Source organism: Apteryx mantelli, chromosome 3 (genome assembly GCF_036417845.1).
Source record: "Apteryx mantelli isolate bAptMan1 chromosome 3, bAptMan1.hap1, whole genome shotgun sequence".
Classification (NCBI taxonomy): Eukaryota; Metazoa; Chordata; class Aves; order Apterygiformes; family Apterygidae; genus Apteryx; species Apteryx mantelli.
In genome coordinates this window covers 83,924,047-83,943,900 of record NC_089980.1, presented here as the reverse complement: position 1 = coordinate 83,943,900, position 19,854 = coordinate 83,924,047, and the positions used below count along the sequence as shown (strand labels likewise).

Genomic DNA, 19,854 nt, shown 5'->3' with positions numbered 1-19,854 from the left:
AGTATGACTAATGTATGCATGCCTGACAACTGGACTACAGTAAAGCCAAACCCTTTTCTTGGTGACACCTCACCTGGCCCATAATGACTGCCTAATCTTACAGCTGCAAGAAAACGACACAACTAAGTGTGCAAAGACTATTGAAGGTATTTCCAAATGTGTCATTTTTCCCTCATTTTTGATGCCTATATTAAGTATTTAACATTAAAATTGAATGCTGGCAGGGAGCAGAACCAGTAGTCCCTTCTCAGCTTGCTACCGTGAAGACAAATGTCAGCATCTAACCAGGTGACACTGCCACTAAAGCCAAGAGCCACCTCTGGGTAGAGTAGGCAAGAGGACGTGTTTGACAACTGACTGGCAGCGGAGATGGCTCTCCGCTCCCTGACCTCTCTGTGCAAAACAGGAGAGCGGAGTTGTTTGTATAAGCTCATCATACTGTTGCAGTGTAAAGCCTTAAAGAATGGCAGTGTGAAAAGGACAGAAAAATAATCTAATTTGCCTGTCCTCAAATAGAAGCCAAATGGCATATTAAAAAAATTGTTATTAAAATATTATTTTATTATTAATTTATTATTATTTTCCAGCAGCAAGTATGTGGGAAAGCTCAGACAAGGATTAAACATGTGTGACATACATTGCCTGCTCCTAACTTCTTTCTGAAATCAGCCCATGATCACCTGCACAACCTAATCTTCTCTCCTGCCAGTCAACGGCAAAATTCTCACTGTAGCACACTGGTGTCAGACCAGACACTGCACATTTATGTTTTGGAAAGTTTTGTTCATGAATTAGAATCACGCAACTGTACACAATGCATAAAGTGCACAATATGGACCAATGGGTTTTAAAAATTTGGAAGTGAAAGCAGTGGGTGTAACAATAATTGTGCAGCTGTTGCTGGTCTCTTCCCCCTGTGTAGGGGAAAAGTGTATTTAACAGCTCCTGCATACAATGTGGTGGTGTGAGCTACACCTTTCTTGATATCACAGTACTCAGACATTAAGCTGTTATATTGATTCTTACAGATTCCATCTAAAAATGTTTATATCAGTACTTTCTATCAGCTGGACACGTTGTGAGTAAAAAGTCTGTGTTTCAAGATATGCAATAGTCTGGCACAATGAGTCTTATCAAAGCTTTCCCAAAATTAGCAAAACCCCCCTGTCGTCAAATATAGAATGGAGATAATGAAAGAAAGCCTAGAAGGTACAAGACTGGCATCTGCGCTCATGTATTTGTGTACATGAACCAATCCACTAACTTTGTTTGAGCAGTTTCAGATAGAGGAAAATTCTGGAATACGCTTAGTGTCTTCAGCAACAGAATCAAAAACTGTAGAATAATATCTTTGTAACAATGGCAAAGACCATGTCAGCAAACAAACTAGAAAGCACAAAATGTTCTCATAAAAGGTTAATTCTGTGACTCCCAGAATTCTGTAACTTCTGTTTCTGTGTAAAAGAAAGTTAAACATACTTGTGACTGGAATTTACTGAGAATTTACACAGGGTCAGCCCTCCTGGAAGGGTGCTTGAAATTGGGCTCTTGAAGAGAAATACACCAGAAGGTTAATCAGAGTAGTGGGTTTCTGGTGCTAGAAATGAACATCGAAACTCCACTGAATTTCCTATAGCACAGACAAATAGGTAAGTGTTCTTGCTTATCACACGATGTAGGAGAATAAAGGTGTTTCAGCGGCCACATCTCTAACAACCACTTAATGTCTTGTACTGTCAGGCAAGATAGGAGAAGTTAACACATTATAAAAAAGGTTATTTTATACGGTAGTATCAGTCATGTCACTGGCAATAATGACAATATTTTGGCATCATCACTTGGCCTTGAAGCACTGGGTTTCTGGTTATTTATTAGAGTTAAAACATAATGCCAGTTAGAAGTGCCAAGTGTCATTATAAATAGAGCCATGATAGTTTCAAAAATCCACCCGGCACGCAAGCTCCTGCAACTCACTCCAGTGCACACGTGTGTGAGAAAAAATAAAAAAAAAACAATAAAAAGAAATGAAGGTGAATTAGAACTTTTAACCACTAACAGAGCTATAGAGGCTCTTTTACAGACATTCTTTTCTATAACAACTATTCTTATATCTGTTATAGCTAAGACCAGCTTTGTGTAGAGAAGAGGTAAGTTTGAATCTAGAAGAAAGCTTGCCCTCACAATAAGATTAAAATGACTAGTCCTAAACCCAGATCACAGAGAATAGGACTCAAACCATCATAGAGAGCATGCAGAAAATAGTTAAGAAAATATCTAAGAAAAAAATCTAAGAAAATAGCTAAGAAAAAAAAAAGAAAAATATCTAAGAAAAAAATAGGAAAGAATGGAGACACTAGTTGGTTCAGGTCAATGGTAAAACTCTCTTTGCTGAAAACAGCTGCAAGATGTCAAGCAAAGGTGCAACAGCACTGCTGTTATGAGGCCTTCAATAAGGATCTTTGTGCCTTCCTTGTGCCTGGGATAAAGGTGGTGAGGGAACCATGTTTTGAGGCATCTTGTGGATTTTATTAGTCTTGTTATCTAGGGTGCCAGGAAAGCTGAGGAATATCAACTTTGCCGAATGGTGAGGAACCTCCTGCTCTCAAGCCTGGGTTCTGGCTAGAGCTTCTCAGATAAGTGAGGCTGCAGTGCACACAGCTCTTACCATCCCTGTCTCCACCTATCAGTCTTTGGAGGTGAGATGCTTCTAGAAAACACCTGGGTTATCAATATAGCAGTATAATCTTTCTCCTTTCTGCTGGTCATTTTTAAGTTTCCTGAGTCTTGGGACAATGCTATTAAACTATAGATTATAGAGTCTCCCAGAGTAGATGAGTCCTGAATGTTAAATATGAAAAAGAAAGAAAAAGCATCTTAATGCTCCAAATTTTTCAGTCCCATGCTAGACATTGTAAAGAAGCAATGACAAGCAAACCCCTCTTTTCTCTCTCCCATCACCTCTCAGGAATTCCTCCTCTCAAGCTGCTTGAGTTTTCTCTTCAGAGCTCCTGACAGCCACTTTGCCTTAGCTCTCATTTTACATTGCTGAGCACTCACTCCACCTGCAGCACACAGGAATAAACCGAGTGATCCCACTGAAGCTCAGCATGTCTCTCATCAACAGCTACACACAAACAGGCCATAACTTTCTCTTTCACCCAATAAGGTGTTTCTTTCATAAGGCATCTGTTTATGAATGTAAGATCTTGATTGTGGTCAGAAACGGAAAGAGCCAGGTAATCAGTTTTTGGACAGATTTGGTCACTGGTGTGCTGGGTCAACATCCCTTGTGAGCAGCTCTGAGAAAGAGAAATGCAAAGATGGATAGGTGTTGTCCGGTGTAGACCAAATCACTGCAGGGACTGAACACAGTAGACCTGCTATGCCTTAAAACATAGAAATGATGCCACTGAAAATTCTACCTTAGTAAATAAATAATATCTACTGATTCTACCCTGGCCCTTCACATTTACAAAATAATTTACAGATATTAATTAATCACCACAGCATGTATGTTATGCAGTAGTAAATACTATTTATAGGTAATAGTAAATATTCTTCATCCACTCATATGGATGTCAAATTTGCAGTTGAGAGGTTAGATAAGTCATCTAAAGTCATTTAGATGTCCATGTCTGTCCAAGCGTGGATCAGAATTCAGTCATTGACAGTGGAGAGCCTGGCACTAGTAGGTCACCAGTGGTATCACATCTGAAGCATGCTAACCATTGGGGCTCATTAATCTCGCCAAGTGACTGTGCTGGGAAGGACAAGGAACAAGGAAGAGCCTGAGACACTCACCTGGCTGCAGCTCAGAGACTCACCTGGGGCATTCCCTGATCAATGCCTGGGGACACACAGCTCCTCCTCCCAGGCTGGGCAGCAGCAGCAGCTGCCCAAGAATGGTCCGGTCCCTCTGCACACTCCCAGGCCAAACCAGAGGAGGCTAACACTAGTCCCCATGGGTGCTGAGAAGAACCACAGGCAAAGCAATTGCTAAAGCCCTAAAACTCACTGCAAAGTACAGTCTAAACCATGGCACTGATGTCTTTTATATATAAATAAGTTACAGCATCCTGCCCATTTGCAGAGTATTTTCAGCTTTCTGAATTTCAGTCTTGACAGAAGTACCTAACAGGACAAAGTACCTAACAAGAAAAGAGAGATTAAAAATTGAAAAGGCACCAGATTCTGAAAAAGTCAACACTGATCTCATACAGTTCAATCTACTTGGGAAAAGCTAACAGACTTTGAAAAAGGCACTTCTGTCTCACAGGCTGACGGAGTTCTCTGAACTGATCAACAAACATGGAAAAGGATGCTCCAGCTGAAATAATCTAATCAGATTTCCAAAAGGCTTTCTACAAAGTCCTCCACCAAAGGTTTTTAAGGAAGCTATATTTTCCATGAGGAAGGCTCCTCGCCTGGATACATAACTGGCTAAAAGATTAGAGAAAAAGGATAGGTAAAAATGGTCAGTTCTTGGAGGGAAAGGGATCCACCAGGAGAATTTCACAGGAGGGATTAATGCTGGGATTTGTATCATTTGGCATAGTCAGAAACAACGTGGTGGGAGGGAGAGGACACTAGGACAGTGAGGAGGAGGCCCTGTGAGGAGCTGAAAAAGGACCTCACACACCTGAGTGACCAGGAAATAAAACAGCAGGTGAAATTCAAATATAGAATGATTCAAAGAGAAAGTGAAGTAACATGTCAAAATTATAATCACAACTTCACAAATAAAAGGATGGGCTCTGACATGGCCATTTTCACTCAGAAACAACATATGGGGATTAAGATAAAGAATTCCTCAAAAATGTCATTCAACGCTCAGAGAGATCAAAAAGCAGATAAAATAGAAGGGATCATTAAGAAAGGAACAGAGAAGAAATGAGAAAACACCCTTATGCCACTATATAATGCATCTTGAATAAAATGTGCAGTTTGGATCTCCCCCTCTCAAAAAAGAGATTGTAGAACTATACAAGGTCTGAAGAAGAGCAGAGAGGATGACCAAGAGTGTGGAGCAACTCCTCTATGAGGAACAATGCAGTAGATCAGGTTTCCTCAGTGTGGGAAAGAGACAACAGCCCACAGGTGAGTGTGGGAATGATAGAGGTCTGTAGAGTTATGGTACCACAAAGTAGGAGGAGAGGGAGTGATTGTTCCCTCCCTCCCTATAAGAACATGGAAATCTACTCTAGTTATCTGGGCTCCTTCTGTGGTCAGTAGAGACAGTCTCCTCTAAGTGGTGGCATTTGCACAGACCTTGCTCCTTCCCCAGTCCAGCTAGTTCTATAAAACCAGCACTGATTTGTGAAGAGCAAAGATGAGCTATATGATAGGTCAACATGACACTACACTAGATCAGAATTTGCTTTACCATGTCATGTTACAGGAGCCTTCAATGCCTCTTTAGGGCAATTAAAGAAATGTGCAATACAAATAGCCCTACATAATATTCCCCCCAAAAATGCTCAGTGCCAAAAGGAATATTCACAGGAGAGAAAGCAGCCTGGATCTCCATGGGAAGGAGAGGGGAGAACAGCACAGCCACTCAACTGCATCAATGATGCAGAAGTTTATAACATACCATATTGTAACCAATAAAGGAAGAAGGAGGTGTTTAATACTCTGAAAACCTCTAATAAACCCAAGCCTGATCTATGTGGCAGAAAAAAATATGTATCAGAGTTGTTCATACTGAAAATGAAGATTTTGCATACAGAACTTTGCAAGGGTGTGAGCTATAGTTCTAACTTTTCTTTCACATGCTCTTTTCTAGAGTCGCAGTAATAGCAAGGTAAAGCGCTCTCTTGACATTGAGGTTTAAAAGTATCTTCCCTTTGATCTTTACTTCTCAGGTTTCTGGGATGTTGCTTTTGTATTGGCTCGCATGAAAGAAGTCAGAGTTTGGGTATATGCACTGTCTGACTGCAGTATCACATCACATCAACTGTATTACATCTAAAGTAGCACCGTTATTCACATTTCTCTCCACTTCCAATTCTTATTTGAACAGGGATTTTTCAACACCATGCCAGCCATAATCTCTAGATGACTGATGCTTGTGAGGCCAGGGTTTTACACTGCACTGAAATAAACAAAATTTGCTTATAATGACTAAAGCAGTACTTGCTGAACTCGTGCCAAATCTTGAGAAGCTAAGCACTGGGAGGCAGTTTCTCCACTGCTATATATCAGCATAGCTTAACATATTTAACTTGATTTACAGCAGATGAAGATTGCACCCATCTACTTTATAATAGTCTGTGAATGAAGCTTTTATTAAGAACCTTTCAGATTTGCTGACAGCAATCGCTACGCTCAGCACATTTACAATTCAGACTTCAAACATCACTTGCTCGTTCCTCCAGTCCTTGCAGAAGGAACCTTCCCAGGAGGGGCTTCTGCTTTTATTTAGGTGGTTTCCCCTGGCTAACAAGGAAAGTCAGGAAGAATTTTCTTACTACATAGATATCACATGCTAGACCTGGCCTCAATGTATGCCTTAAAGAAGGTAAAAATATACAATATTGCCTCTGCACTTGAGGCTGAGGCTCTCAGCACACTAGTGCGGTCATAATGACTGTTTCACTTGTACCCTTATCTCAGATTATACTTTTTTGATATATCAGGATTCTTTTCTCCCCAAAATACATCATTTCCCTAAAAAATAAATTATCAACCCTTGAAATCTACTTACATTTATCTAAAAACCTCTAGCCTTGAAAGTCAAGACACTTGAAATTCAAGGCTTTCTTCTGAATCTTTACCTTGATCTGCCACAGCAGGCGGTGCCAGCAGTCAGAGACAAACACAGGGCAGGTAGTGCTAGTTTTCCTGCCAGGAAGAGAATGAACTATAAAAGCCTTGTATGCTCTTTTCCCCTTACATGTGTGGCTCCTCCACTGTCTCCAGAAATAGCTATGAAAACTGCCATTAGGGGCTGCTTAAAGGCAAGAGGTGACTTCCTGATACTGAACAAGAGTTGTTGGACAGAATGGGAATCATCACGAAGAGTTTGAATGTGAAAGAGAAGATGCATCACTTCGATGAGATAGAGAAGGTGAAATGACGAAGACGTGTAAAGAGGAGGATGATACGGAAAAGTGACAGGTTAAGAAAAACACTTTTTGCAAGAGGCAGTATGAGTGCAAGGGAGGCAGGGTTGCATGCATCAAAGTCTGCTTTACCATAACTCAGTGAAATACTTGTGTTTGCCTACTTCCTCTATAGCAGGATAAGGAAGGAGAGGGAGAATGGGGTGACAGGCAGGGCCAGGCCCAGAAGTGACAAATCCCACCAAGAGCATGCCTCAGAGCACTCTCCATGCACAGGGAAGATTATGTATTTTGTCCTCCACTGATTTCAGCAAGCTATAGAACATGATCTTCATATTTGGACTTAGAGATTTGTGTCTTACCCAGTCCAATCCATTTCTCATACTCTCAGGTGCAAAAGGCATAGATCACTTGTCAATGTGATGCTGAGCTATCACTATTGGTGATGCATTGAACTTGACACTTTTTTCTTCACTACAGTGTGATAAACCCTCCATCAAGACTAGTCTTGTCCAGCATAAACTCACAGAACATGGCCAAGCCAAGACTTCTCTCCTGTTCTACACAGAAGAACATCTTGTCCTCGGTTCTTTCTACACAGCTTTTGGTATTTATGACTACTTCAAGACTGTGAGGGCATTTCTTCTGACTACATTATTCTTGCCATGTGCCACTGACTCTGAGCTCACCCACCAACCCAGTTTCCCCATGTTGGATAGGCTCTTGCATGATTCTTTTCCAACCCAGACCTACGCACGAGACTGAATCCACTTGGGTTTTCATATTATGGACGTAGTCATGAGGCCCATGAAAAGTGTTGCCTAGACAAACTTCTTGGCAGGATTCAAGGCTTCTCCTGCTAAAGAAAAAGAGACCATATGAAGTCACATTGATTTTCAAAATCTTTGTGATTTGCTGACTGAGCAGTATTCTTGATTTAAGTGAAATTACACATGAATGTGAAATCATCCAGTGCGGTGACTATAGAACTGGGATCTTCCTGGTTTCTGGCTAATATCTGTTACTGGTTAGCAAACGCTACTCCTGTTTAAGTCACTAAAATAGAAGGAATGGCTGTACAATCAATCAATCAGCACTTGATGAGGATGGAAATATTATACCATTATTTATTTATTTATTTATTTATTGGTCATTCATGGTATGGTGAGCATAATTTAGGAAAAAAGTACTAGAAGTGCTGCATTTGTTGTTATTACCAAATCCTGCTTGTATGCTTATTTGTAGATGCATACAATTGATTCATATAATTATAGACCATTTAAATGGGCTTTGTTGGGATTTTAAAAGATCTTAATTAAAAAACTCTCTAATTTTTACTTTGCTTGAGTAAAATCCCCAAAAGGTCAAAAATCAAATTTCCTGTTCCACTGTTTTGGATCTCCAATTAAGAAACTTTTGAAACCTGATTTCAGTTTGGCGGTGCATCTTAAAAATCTGTACATACTGACATCAGACTGTGTTTTTAACTCTCGCCAGTGTCCTCCATTATCAAATATTTGCATAAAAGCAAGCATGATTTTAAGATTACTGACAGATGCCAATAATAGCTGTGCATAATTAGCAAAATACTATTCATGAAGAAATTTTCCCAAAAACTTATTGTTGCCTTTTATTCAGTATTCATTTTTTCTGTTGTTTTATTATATACTTTGATTTGATCTCCAAACACATCAAGGTAAAGTATTTCCCTTTATCCAAAGGTTCAGTCTAATAAGAAATGAGAGGATGATTGAGATTAAAAAGGAAAAGGACAAGAAATGCAAGAAAAGAGGTTCATCTAGATTTACAGATCAATTGTTGTGCAACTTAACATACAACACAATTGCAAAGATTTTTTTTTAATTAAATAATAAAATAAACTATCCCCAGCAGTGAAAAACCCAGCCACCTTTCTTCAGTTGCTTTCTGATTTGGATTTCATAAAACCACAACTAGAATTTAAGCTAGTTTTTCCAGTCCATAAAATCTTTTTTCTGCACAAGACTAAATGGATTTCAATTGTTTTTGTTTTCATAAACCAGTGGGTCCCATTGATGGGGATGCACACCAGGACTCCTTTTTAAGCAGGACAGTATGTGTGCCAAGGTGTACCAAAAAGCTGAGGTACATGTGGTTGAGTAAAGTTAATCAACATAACAGTAAAATCATTTGCCATTTGATACAAGTTTTATTTCCTTAAACTATCTCCTGTGAAACACCCAAACCATATTTAGAAAATCTAAAGATATGTAATTGTCTTCTTATACTCCTACACATCATTCAGTACCTTATGATACTTTCTAGCAGTTTAAATATTTTAGAAAGGTGGGGGTTTTTAAGTCATCTTTATAAGTATGGCAAAGTGCACAGTGTTTTTCTTATTACATCTTCTTTTGTAGAGCTTTTTCTTCTCTCCTCAAACAGAGGCAACCAGACTTAACTAAGTTCAGTAGAATCGACAATTCCTTGATCTTGGTTGCTGTCTTTGACTAGTACCAAATAATTTAAGCCTTCTTGATTCCTTGTTTCCATTAACATGGCTGAAAGAATACTGTCCGAATCTGCACATGGAACGTCGCTATCTGCATTTAAAACAAAAACAGCCCAGTGATACACATGCAGTATTAGAAAGCAAAAAATGTCAGACAGCTGGTAGAGAAAGTTTGTCTAGTGACCATATAAGGAGTGACTGATGATTCAAATTTATTTTCTGCCTGGATTATATCTTCAACCAAATCACTTAGGAATGGTTGGTCATCACCACTCATACCATTAGAGGTAGCAATGCCGTTATGAATATATGATTTGCTTCTTCTGGTAGTAAAGATATATATAAGATATATAAACATATAACCAGTGTGATTTTAATCTGTACCTCTATATAATCCATTATGCTAAAGTGTCTTGTACTGCAGGCAGTTTTCTACCTACTAAATTATAACCTCTCTTTCTAGAAGAGTTATAATATTGTCTTTCTAGAAGTTTAAACTTGAAAATCCAGCATGTTTTTCCCAATTCTAACAATTTTTTTTTTCCTAATTTGGTGCTGCTCATATAGTCAGAGTTGCCCAGAATCTATTGCAAGGAATACATCTTTTTTTTAAATGTAAAAATAATTAACTAAAGGCTCAAGTTATTATTGTTGCTATTTCATGTATTTATTCTTAGTAACACATACCTTTTTTTTATTACAGTCCCTCCTTATTTTACTTCACAACTGGAAAACGAAGCATGTGATATTCAGGGTCATCTAATCATAGGAATAACAAGCATTGTACTGTTGCACCAGGCAACATACAGTTTACTATGTCACCATAATCACCACCTCCCGCTCCAGCTATGAAGTCAGAAGTCTGTTCCACATGCTAGAGTCAATTAGGAAAGATTATCAGGAAAAAATATGAAAGAGAATTTTAATTTAAGAAACCTATTAGCAAGATGAGGATTGGGATATAGAACAGACTGTGTTCACATACCACAGTGACTGACAGCTACGAAAAATCATTTGATACTCGCTTTGTCAGTTCAGGACTATTATGGCAATATTTAGTAATTCAGTCCTCACCAAGCCTTCACGAACCAGTACAGCTTTTCTTTGTATTTGGTTTTTGTTTAATAAAGCTTTTAAAGGAAACCCTCAGGGGCAAGCCACTTTGGAAAAGACATGCTGGCAAATGCTGAGGGCATGTTTGCAGCAAACTCTTAAGAGAGAAACCTTAAAATAAGGACCCAAGTAAAACCGGGTATTTACAGACCAGACATATGCCGGCTGACCTGCCTAAGTATAGAACACTAGAGGAGCATTCAGATTTGTTTCCTGTATAAGTATCTGGAACTGATGAGGTGATGTTTATACAAATGTGAGTATGAGGTCACTGAGATATTTTTACCAGATATATAGATACATTACTAATTCTTTCCCCCACAGGTCTGAAGAACTACAGAATATATAAAATATTATAATCCTCTTTTAGCCTATATGCCACTGCATTTCTCATTATACAGAAAAAGAGCTAAAAAATTGAACACCTTGCCTTGCTTTTTACTTTTTGAGCTTTGCAGACAAAATAAGCACGAAAGACTATTTTTGCAGAATATGCATTAACCCATTCAAACACAGGAAGAATATAAAGCTGGTATCCTTTCTCCTATGAAATGACACAGATAAGCTACATATTGCCACTTTCACAATGAGATTTTTGACTGCGTATGCCCTTTCTTTCACTGTTGTGTCTTTTCCTGTTAGCAGAGCATTTGGAACCCATGAAAGCTTAGCGCCATGTATACTGCTGCATAAGCCAAAAAGTTTATGCAAATATGTCAAATTATAGAGTACAATGCTTGCCTCTCATGCAAGTCAGCATAGGAAGCAAATAATTTTCTCATATAATTAGTTATATGATGGATGGAGATAGAAGATACTGAAAATGAGCAATTGAGAGAAAAAAATGTTATATGCTGTGGAATTTCCCCCAAAACGTGAGGAGTAGAAGCAGCACCAACACTGGGAAGCCATAAACCATGGTCAGCAATGGAGAGAAGTCTGCATAATCTCAGAAAGCCCCTTCCAAAAACCCATAAGAATTTAAAGGAAGGTAGAGGGAAGCTGGAGTGGGGATACAGGTCAGCATATTCATGAGATATCATTCTTTTCTTTTCAGTTTTAACATTGCTAAAATTAGTTGATTGATGTATAGTCATGCTGGGTTATACGTGAGTAAATGCAGGATAAACCATGTGATGTGATCCCCTCAGATTTCACAAGCAAAGCCTGGCTGACCTAACAAAACACCCCGAGAGTAGGCCTCCAAGAAACACCTTCATGGAACCTGAAGTCGTGCTGGGAAGTCAACTCCAAATGCTTAAATCCTGTGGGATTGTCTACACCGTAGACTGCTGCATAGTGCAGAGTTACCCATGTTAGTTTTAAACAACTTACCTCAGGACATGCAGTAGACTAAGTCCAGATCTATGTACAGGCTAAGTACACTGCTGAGAAGCAGGTCCCCGCTAAAATTTGTGCTCTCACAGATAGACTCCTTCCAATAACCAAAACGGCATGTTCAAAGCTCTGCACTGTAGTTGCACAGACATCTGTCTCAGGTGTTAATTGCATATGATCTTGAATTTTCTGGGCACTTTCCCTAGCAGAGGCGTTAAGCACAACATCCTAGCCAAGCTGCAGGTAAATTAATTACAATGCACCTCTTCAGGGGCAGGCAACAACCTTACTCTAAAGAACACCACATCAAGCGGTACAAGAAACTATGACCTCTTGGCTCATGCTAATGAGGGATGGAGTTTGTTTGCTTTGTCTCCTCCAAGAAGACTGGTCCTAGTCTGGTAAAATCTGTGTTTCCCACCTCCAAATCTCAGCATCTCGCTCAGCTGCTTCCTGTACCAAGCCAGCATGCAGTGCCACCCAGGCCTCTCAGGCGGGTCATGGATCCTACCTCGGGGGAGAGAGACAATCACAGAGTGCATTTCATTGCCTGCTTGGTAGACTGTGTGCATTTACTAAATGTTTTGAAGTCATTTGCGGAAGGGTGCAAATTTTTATGATGTCTTGATAAGTAGATGGTTTGGGGGGAGTTTAATTTCAGAAGGTGACAACGTATTAGGAAAAAAAAGTCAGTAGAAAAGCTGATTGGTAGAGACTGAACAAACTGATCTAGAGATGCTAATCTTCTACTAAAACTATTTCAGGGTCAGATCCTCAGCTAGTGCAAATTAACATAGCTCCATAGAAACCAGTGAGACTCCAGTGATTTACACTAGCTAACTATCCACTCTGAGATGTTACTAATTCTAGGTAATACATTCACATACAATTCTTAGCAGCTTCATATGGGAAGGATGACTTATTTCAGAAGTGCGGTCACATTTACTTTTTTCCCATTAATATCCTCTTGTTTTTCTCATACATGTTAGATTCTGGAGTATTTTATTGAAACCTGTTGATCACCTGGAACTGCAGGTCCTGTGTTTGGGCTTCTGCATGCTTCCAGTGAGCATATAAACAGAACAAATATATATCCATTTTAATACTTCATTCTGTATTACATATCAGTTGAGATATATCTGTGTTTCCTGTCTAATCAAGCACATCATTCCACATGGTCTGAGGGTGACTCACTAAGCTTTGCTGTTCTGTCAGGTGCTAATGATGCTAAAAGTGAGGATTTTGCTCATCCTGCATTTCCACAGCACTAAACTGCTTAAAGCATTGACTGCCTATCTTTCCTTTTATTTTAATAGATTTTCCAAAGATAAATTTTTGGATAGAAACCTGTGTGCAAGATGCTGTCATGAAGAATACAGATATAAGCCTGCTAGAGCTGTTTATTATCACATATTATTTGTGTTACCTAAGAACACCAAAGAAAGACCAGTTCCACATTTGTGGCTATACAACATGGCTTTATAAACAGGAAAGCACTCCCATTGTCCAGGTCACAGAGTAGGATTAATTTTACCTAGTTTTAATCATTCAGATCTTATATGTCCAGTTTAAGCTCCTCGCTTAGGCTCCCTTTACAGTCAATGGAAAGAAAGGAGGGATGAGTCACATTGAGGAGATGCTTATTTTACACACTTATCTTTAACAATACTTTACCAGTACACAGTCAAAGTAACAGCCTCCGAACATGGCTACAACTCTCTGGTCACTATCAAAGAGCCTAGACAGCCAGGGTAAACTCTGTGCCTAAGGTTTAGTTGGCTCTATCTGTACACCCATAGTACACAAATGTCAGCTATTATTATTATAGCATCACATTGTCTGATCGAGTGTTTTCCTCAATTTAAAGCAAAGTGTTACATTACTTTTCTAGCAATATCATACTGCTCATGTGTATTCTCTGGAACTAAACAATATTTGTCTAGGGGACAAATAAGAAATGATAACTCCACCAAGTCCCCTTTTGCCTGCAGTGTTGTAACCACTCACTGTTTTGGAAGAAGCTTTCGTGCTGACCTCTACTGGCTTTGGGTCAGCCACTCACTAAGGTAAGTGGGGAAGAGGATTATTGACTTTCAGAAAATACAAAGGAGACTAGATACAAGGTTTAAGAACTGTCTCTTATCTGCACATCTGCTTTAGAGAAGTTTCCGTTTGTCCAAGTGATTACTTCAAATCCAGAGAGGTGTGCAGAATAGTTTTTAAAAAGTAACTGGTTTTAGGAAAATAAACGGATGACACTTACATGGGGAACAGAAGACAAGTACTATTCAGCCAGCAAAGAGGGCAGAGATGTAGTTAAAGGTGAAATCACTAATCCCAGATTTTAATACCAAATCCCCCTGAATACAAAGTTTTGCACCAAGATTTTAAAGGACCTAGTGACATTTTTAGCAAGCACTTTTCTTGCTGAAGAAAATAAATAATCTAAGTGACTGGCTTTGGAAAGAAAAGCAAAACAAGGAGAAATTAGTGAAGTCTAACTGGTTTTTGTCTTCCTTCATTTTTCAAGGAGCATCTCCAATTTATGGATTAAAACAGATCTTTTTCTTGCCAAATGTGTTTTCTTTTACTCTGTTTAAAAAATATATATATGGCTTTTAAGTAAAATGAAAGATTGTGGGCAACTGCAACCAGCTTTTGAGGGTTTTTTGTTTCAGTTGCTGTTCATGTCCACTCAAGTCAAAAGCATTTCTTTCCCAAATACTTTTTCCTATTCAAAGAATGAACTAAAGAAAAACTGATTCACATAGTTTTACTGAAGAAACAGCACTCAGCTCATTACCAGCTTTTTTATAATGTGAGCTGATTTAAAAATCAGCACAGAAGAAATATTTTTGAGCAATAGATTTGAAGATGAAAGTTGTTTCCTATCCACAAAATAGATACAAGATAACTGTGGAGATCGGCACAACAGGCTGCTCTGGATTTCCTCAGGCTTCTTCCAACTGTTTTACATCTGCTCTCATCAGAGGCGCCACTTCTAGCAGCCACAGGGGAGTGATCTGACAAAATTTCTGAGCAATTACACGTTTTCCTTTTAGATCCAAAATGGATTACGGAGAGCACTTAGCAGCAGCCCTGATAAGAACAGTCCTCCTGGGTCACAAAGGCAAGGAGCCACTTAGGCTGCTTAATGCCCAGTTGCCTCATGTAGGTGAAGAGGTCTGCCAGAAGAAACAGGTGTTTCCATCCGAAAAGAGGGCACATTTGGGAACTGAAAAAATACAGCGCTGTCTTGCAAGAGTAAAAAAGTGCTTTTTTTTGTACAAGAGTAAAAAGTTATGTCTGCAAATAGATTACTTTCACAGCAATTCAGGACTATCCTGTTAGCATGCTGATTCATGACACTTTATTTGCACTTTTTGAAACAGCAGTCTTATGTTTCAGCAGTGAATAGGGGACTTTGGTGATCTGGGAGTTGATTCAGCCTCTACTTTATAATTCCTATCTGATTCAAAACCATTTAGGTAACCTACTGGTGTCTCAGTCCTCCAGCTGGAAACTGCTTCCCTCACTCAAAAAATGTTAATGAGTCTTGCCTGCCTGCATTCAATGTCCTGGGAAAGTGCATAAGAGCAAGAAGGAAAAACTCTAAACTGGTAGAGCTCAGAACTGCCGTGATGCAGAGCACCTGCAGCAACCACTGGGACTGGTATTGTGCCCAGTTGATAAAATGCAACAGGAACAGGGTATAGATGGATGCAGGTGCATGACTCTCACTGACACCACTTCCAGTTGAAATCAGTGAGAGGTTGGTGAGGAAATACCCAGAGTCCAAATAGAAATGCAGAAGGCATTTAGAACAGCTGGGGCTTTATAAAATACTCACTGCAGTGCTTATTCTGCAGTCTGATACCCAAGAGAAACAGACTGGTGTTCTCCAGCCTATGATGTTTGTAAAAACGGTGTTGCTCTGGGACCACTGCTGCTACAGCCAGAGAACTGCTCTGCCCGTCCCAGTGGGCTGCTGCCTGATCTCCTGGTCCTGGAAGAGGTCCTGCAACCTGTAGCCAGCCACTGCGACCATCCTTTGATTGGGACCGCAAAGTCTGTCTCTTACAGGGATTCCTTCCCTCCCTTCCAGGGAGCAGTGCCAGGAGCTGTTGGTATTGCTCAAGCATATTTGCTGCCATCCGATGCCTCCTTTAGAGGGGTAACTCCTGCAATGCCAGAGCTGGTGTCCCTTTGCCATCGCCGTACTGTCCTGTTAGCATGCTGTCCAGGCCACTAGCATACTATCCGTATTAGTGCACCCACACTTGCAGTCTGCATGTCATACTCCACCGGCATTAGTGTTGATGAGAAAATCTAGTGTTTTTCAGCTCTCCCACCTATGAAATAGTGATAATAGCATGCACTGACCTACTAACGGTGTGGCTAAATACAGGTATGTAAAGATTCAACAGAATTTGGAAGATGTATGATCCAATGTAGGGCTAAGTATCACAGTTATTTTGAGGCCTATCATTTCACTTTGCTTGACATTTGGCTCTTTCTTTTGGAACCAAGTCTCTTAGTGAGAGCAAGCATTTCTTGGCAGGAGATTTATGACAGAAGTTTCATTACACACAAAGGCCAACGACCACATAACATTTTTGGAAAATGTTGTCTGGGATAACCTATCATGGAACTGTCTTTTGGATTATTTATTTTGGCTGTAATCTTTCTACTACTACTAACACTGGAGGTAGTTCATTTAGTCTCAGCTAAAAATGAATGCAAATTTAGGGTTATTCTTATCAAAAAATGCTTATCTATTATAAAGCATTTTACACATTGCAGACCAAGACACAATCCATGCCCCAAACTGTTTACGACAGAGTCATTAAGGAATGCACATTTTAGTCTGAAAGTCTGAATGGAACCTGAATTGCCCGTTCCTGTTTAAATCAACCACACTTCTGGAGCCAGCATTTCACTGAAATCCATTGCAAGAGATTTACTCTGCAGGCAGATAAACAGCTGAATTAGTCTCTGGCCTGAGGGCTACAGAACACCAACATGCATGTATCCCTGATCAGATGATCCAGCAACATTAAAATACTGCCAGGACTCTAGACCTTCAGTCACCCACAGTACACAGCATAATGTTTGAACAGGCTTATAAAGGCTGCAGTTGAGGAAAGGAGATAACCTATAGGTAAACTATCAATATATGGGGAAATAAGTATGCATGTTATAGGGACATGTAAAGAGTTTATCAAATGTTTAGTCTTTTAAAATACATCTATATGAAAGGATGATAAGAAGAAAATTCAAGTTACAGTGCTGTCTGGTGGGCGTTCCCTTTGTGATAATCACCAAATGAGCCAGAGAAGAAATATGGAGGAGTTGTGAGAACAGAGGCATGAAAAGATGAAACAGAAGCATGAAAAAAAGTTTCCTTGATTTCCCATCCCAATGCAGATCCAGCAGCAGGACTGAGGCAACAACAGCCAGGCAGAGCCTATTGAAAGAAAAGTGCAGAGGGAAGCCGGAAGAGGGAACAGGGCCATTGCGGGGAAAAAGGGTAAAGCTAGAGCATGCCAGGCAAAATAGGCTCTGGCTCTGAGAGCTATTGCCAAAGCTCTGCCTATACTGAGTTGCCCTGCTTACCAAATGGAACAGATTTTACCAAATGGGGTATTATAAACAGGCTTAAGGGAGTCTGATTTCAAAAACGGCCACTACTGACTGATCCCTGAATGTAACCTACATTATGCAGTACCACTAACTATTATTAAGGCTACCCTGAAAGTCCATTACACAACCATGTTTTCTGTTGTAAATTACTTTTCAAATTTTAACAATTCAAACTTTTCATGGCAGATGTCAGTCGCAATGTGTATTTTCATCTTCAATAAGTTGGTCATTTCTAAGAACATTATTTTGTCTCTGGCAAACAAATCAAACACTGCTTTTTTCTTTGTGATCTCTGCTGTGTGTGGCAGTATCTGAAATTTTGGTAAAAGAATGACTTTTGTGTTAAGAATGACTTTTGTGTTAAGAATGACTTTTGTGTTAAGCACATGCATTTGTCATCCCAGTGAAAATACTGACTTGCCTAAATTGACCAAGTTAACAACATGAGGAAAGACCACAGTTTGCACATGCTAAACAGAGACTTGCACTGTGTTACATCTGTGCCAGGCCTGGTCCACCAAAAGAATGACAACCTATATTCCAAGGTTTCCCCATCTCCCAGCAGCAGAGGGGCAGGCTGCATAGGTAAAAGTTTCAGCCCTACTGAAGATTCAAAAGCCGTCTGAACAAGGTCTTGGGCAAACTGTTCTAGGCGACCCTGCTTGAGCTGGGGGGTTGGACTAGATGATCTCTAAAGGTCCCTTCCAACCTCAACCATTCTGTGATTCTGTAATTTTAACAGATACTGATGCCACAAGAATTTCTTAACTCTTTTAGTTTTCATGTGTCTACAGTCAGTAGAGTTAGGGAACACAGAGCAAAGATGTCTAAGCTAGGAAATCACATTAGCTCAGAAGTAGATGTAAGCAGCCAAACAGCACAGCCCTGTGTGCAATGGATGTTGTGTTATAGTAACCATCTAAAAATTAAACAAGTCCAAGATGTTGTGTACAAGTTCAATGTGGCAAGTCATCCAGATTCCAGCTATCATCAATAGAGAGAACAGCAAAGGGTGACTCCTTTCATATTATGATACATGTCTAAAATATGAGAGACGTCACTCTCTGGAGGCACCTGTTTCTCATCCTGACTACAGAGATATCTAGAAGAATATCGTAGACCAGAATTCCTAACTTCTAGACAGCTGCATTTAGGCGAGATAAAGTCCATCCAAAATGTAAGGCCTATTAGCTTGGGCAAAGTGCCTAATTAATTGGTTGTACTACTTTCCTGAGCCAACGCCAGGCTCAAATGTGTGCCAATTTAAGTATCTCTTTCCCGAACTCCGTTATTCAGAATGAAGATGCCGTTAAAGAAACTAAGAAATTAAATTACATGCACATGCACAAAGCTCTTCACTATGGGATAAAGGGTTGTGAAATCAGCTGTTAAAAAAGTAGGAAATGCTAGGTTGCCAGTGCTAGTTTGCTTTGGTCCCATCATGCCTATGATACAGTCTTTAGCCTTATAATGACATAGTACATTTTCCTCATAACCTCAACCGATATCATGCACAGGCTGGGTCTGATGTAGACAGAAATTATGATGGGGTAGGGCAGACTGACACTTGTAAAGCTACACTGAGTGATAAAGATGAGCAAAATATCAAACAGAACCATCATTAACTGAGCATTGGACAATGTCTGTGAATTGAATATAGGTAGAATCCTATAGAAAAAGAACTACTTAACTGTGTAATTAAAGACTATACCATACCTAGAATCGATCAGGATATTTTTCAGTAAATCACGAAAGTATTGATGTATCAAAACTGTTTATGAAACAGGGTCAGTTTCCAGTCCAATAACATTTTGTGAAAAATAACTTTAGAAAATTTAGAAACATCTGTTTTTTAGAGTGGAAAGCAATTCTTTTAGCAGGAATATTTTTCACTAGAAAATCATAGTATACAAAAAATGTTAAAGTAAAAAAGTTTGAAATAAAAATGAAATATTTCAGTTGACAAAAACCTTCTTTTTTTCAGATTTTCAGACCACATTATTTACTAATGTTTCACTTTTTCCTGTATTTAACCACTCAGGAATTACTACAGGATGGGACAAGCTTCTTGTTCAGGTCCTGTCAGGATGTTCTTTTCCATGTTTAGAGGATCTGAATCACAGTTGCACAGACAACTTCAAATTTGGTATTACCTAGTTTTTTAATTCCAGTCTTTGAAAACTTAATAATGATTTTATAAAATGG

General features: G+C 39.3%; 1 protein-coding gene across 1 annotated transcript in view; it reads right to left on the bottom strand.

The window, feature by feature from the left end:
* Window positions 1-8,720: 8,720 nt before the first annotated feature.
* The window catches only part of ROS1 (ROS proto-oncogene 1, receptor tyrosine kinase), a 75,833-nt gene continuing 64,699 nt past the window's right edge, over window positions 8,721-19,854 (bottom strand). Inside the window, exon 44 of the mRNA XM_013958947.2 lies at window positions 8,721-9,646. Within this exon, the coding sequence (XP_013814401.2) occupies window positions 9,501-9,646 (146 nt within the window). The 3' untranslated portion in view covers window positions 8,721-9,500. The remainder of the gene's footprint in view (window positions 9,647-19,854) is intronic.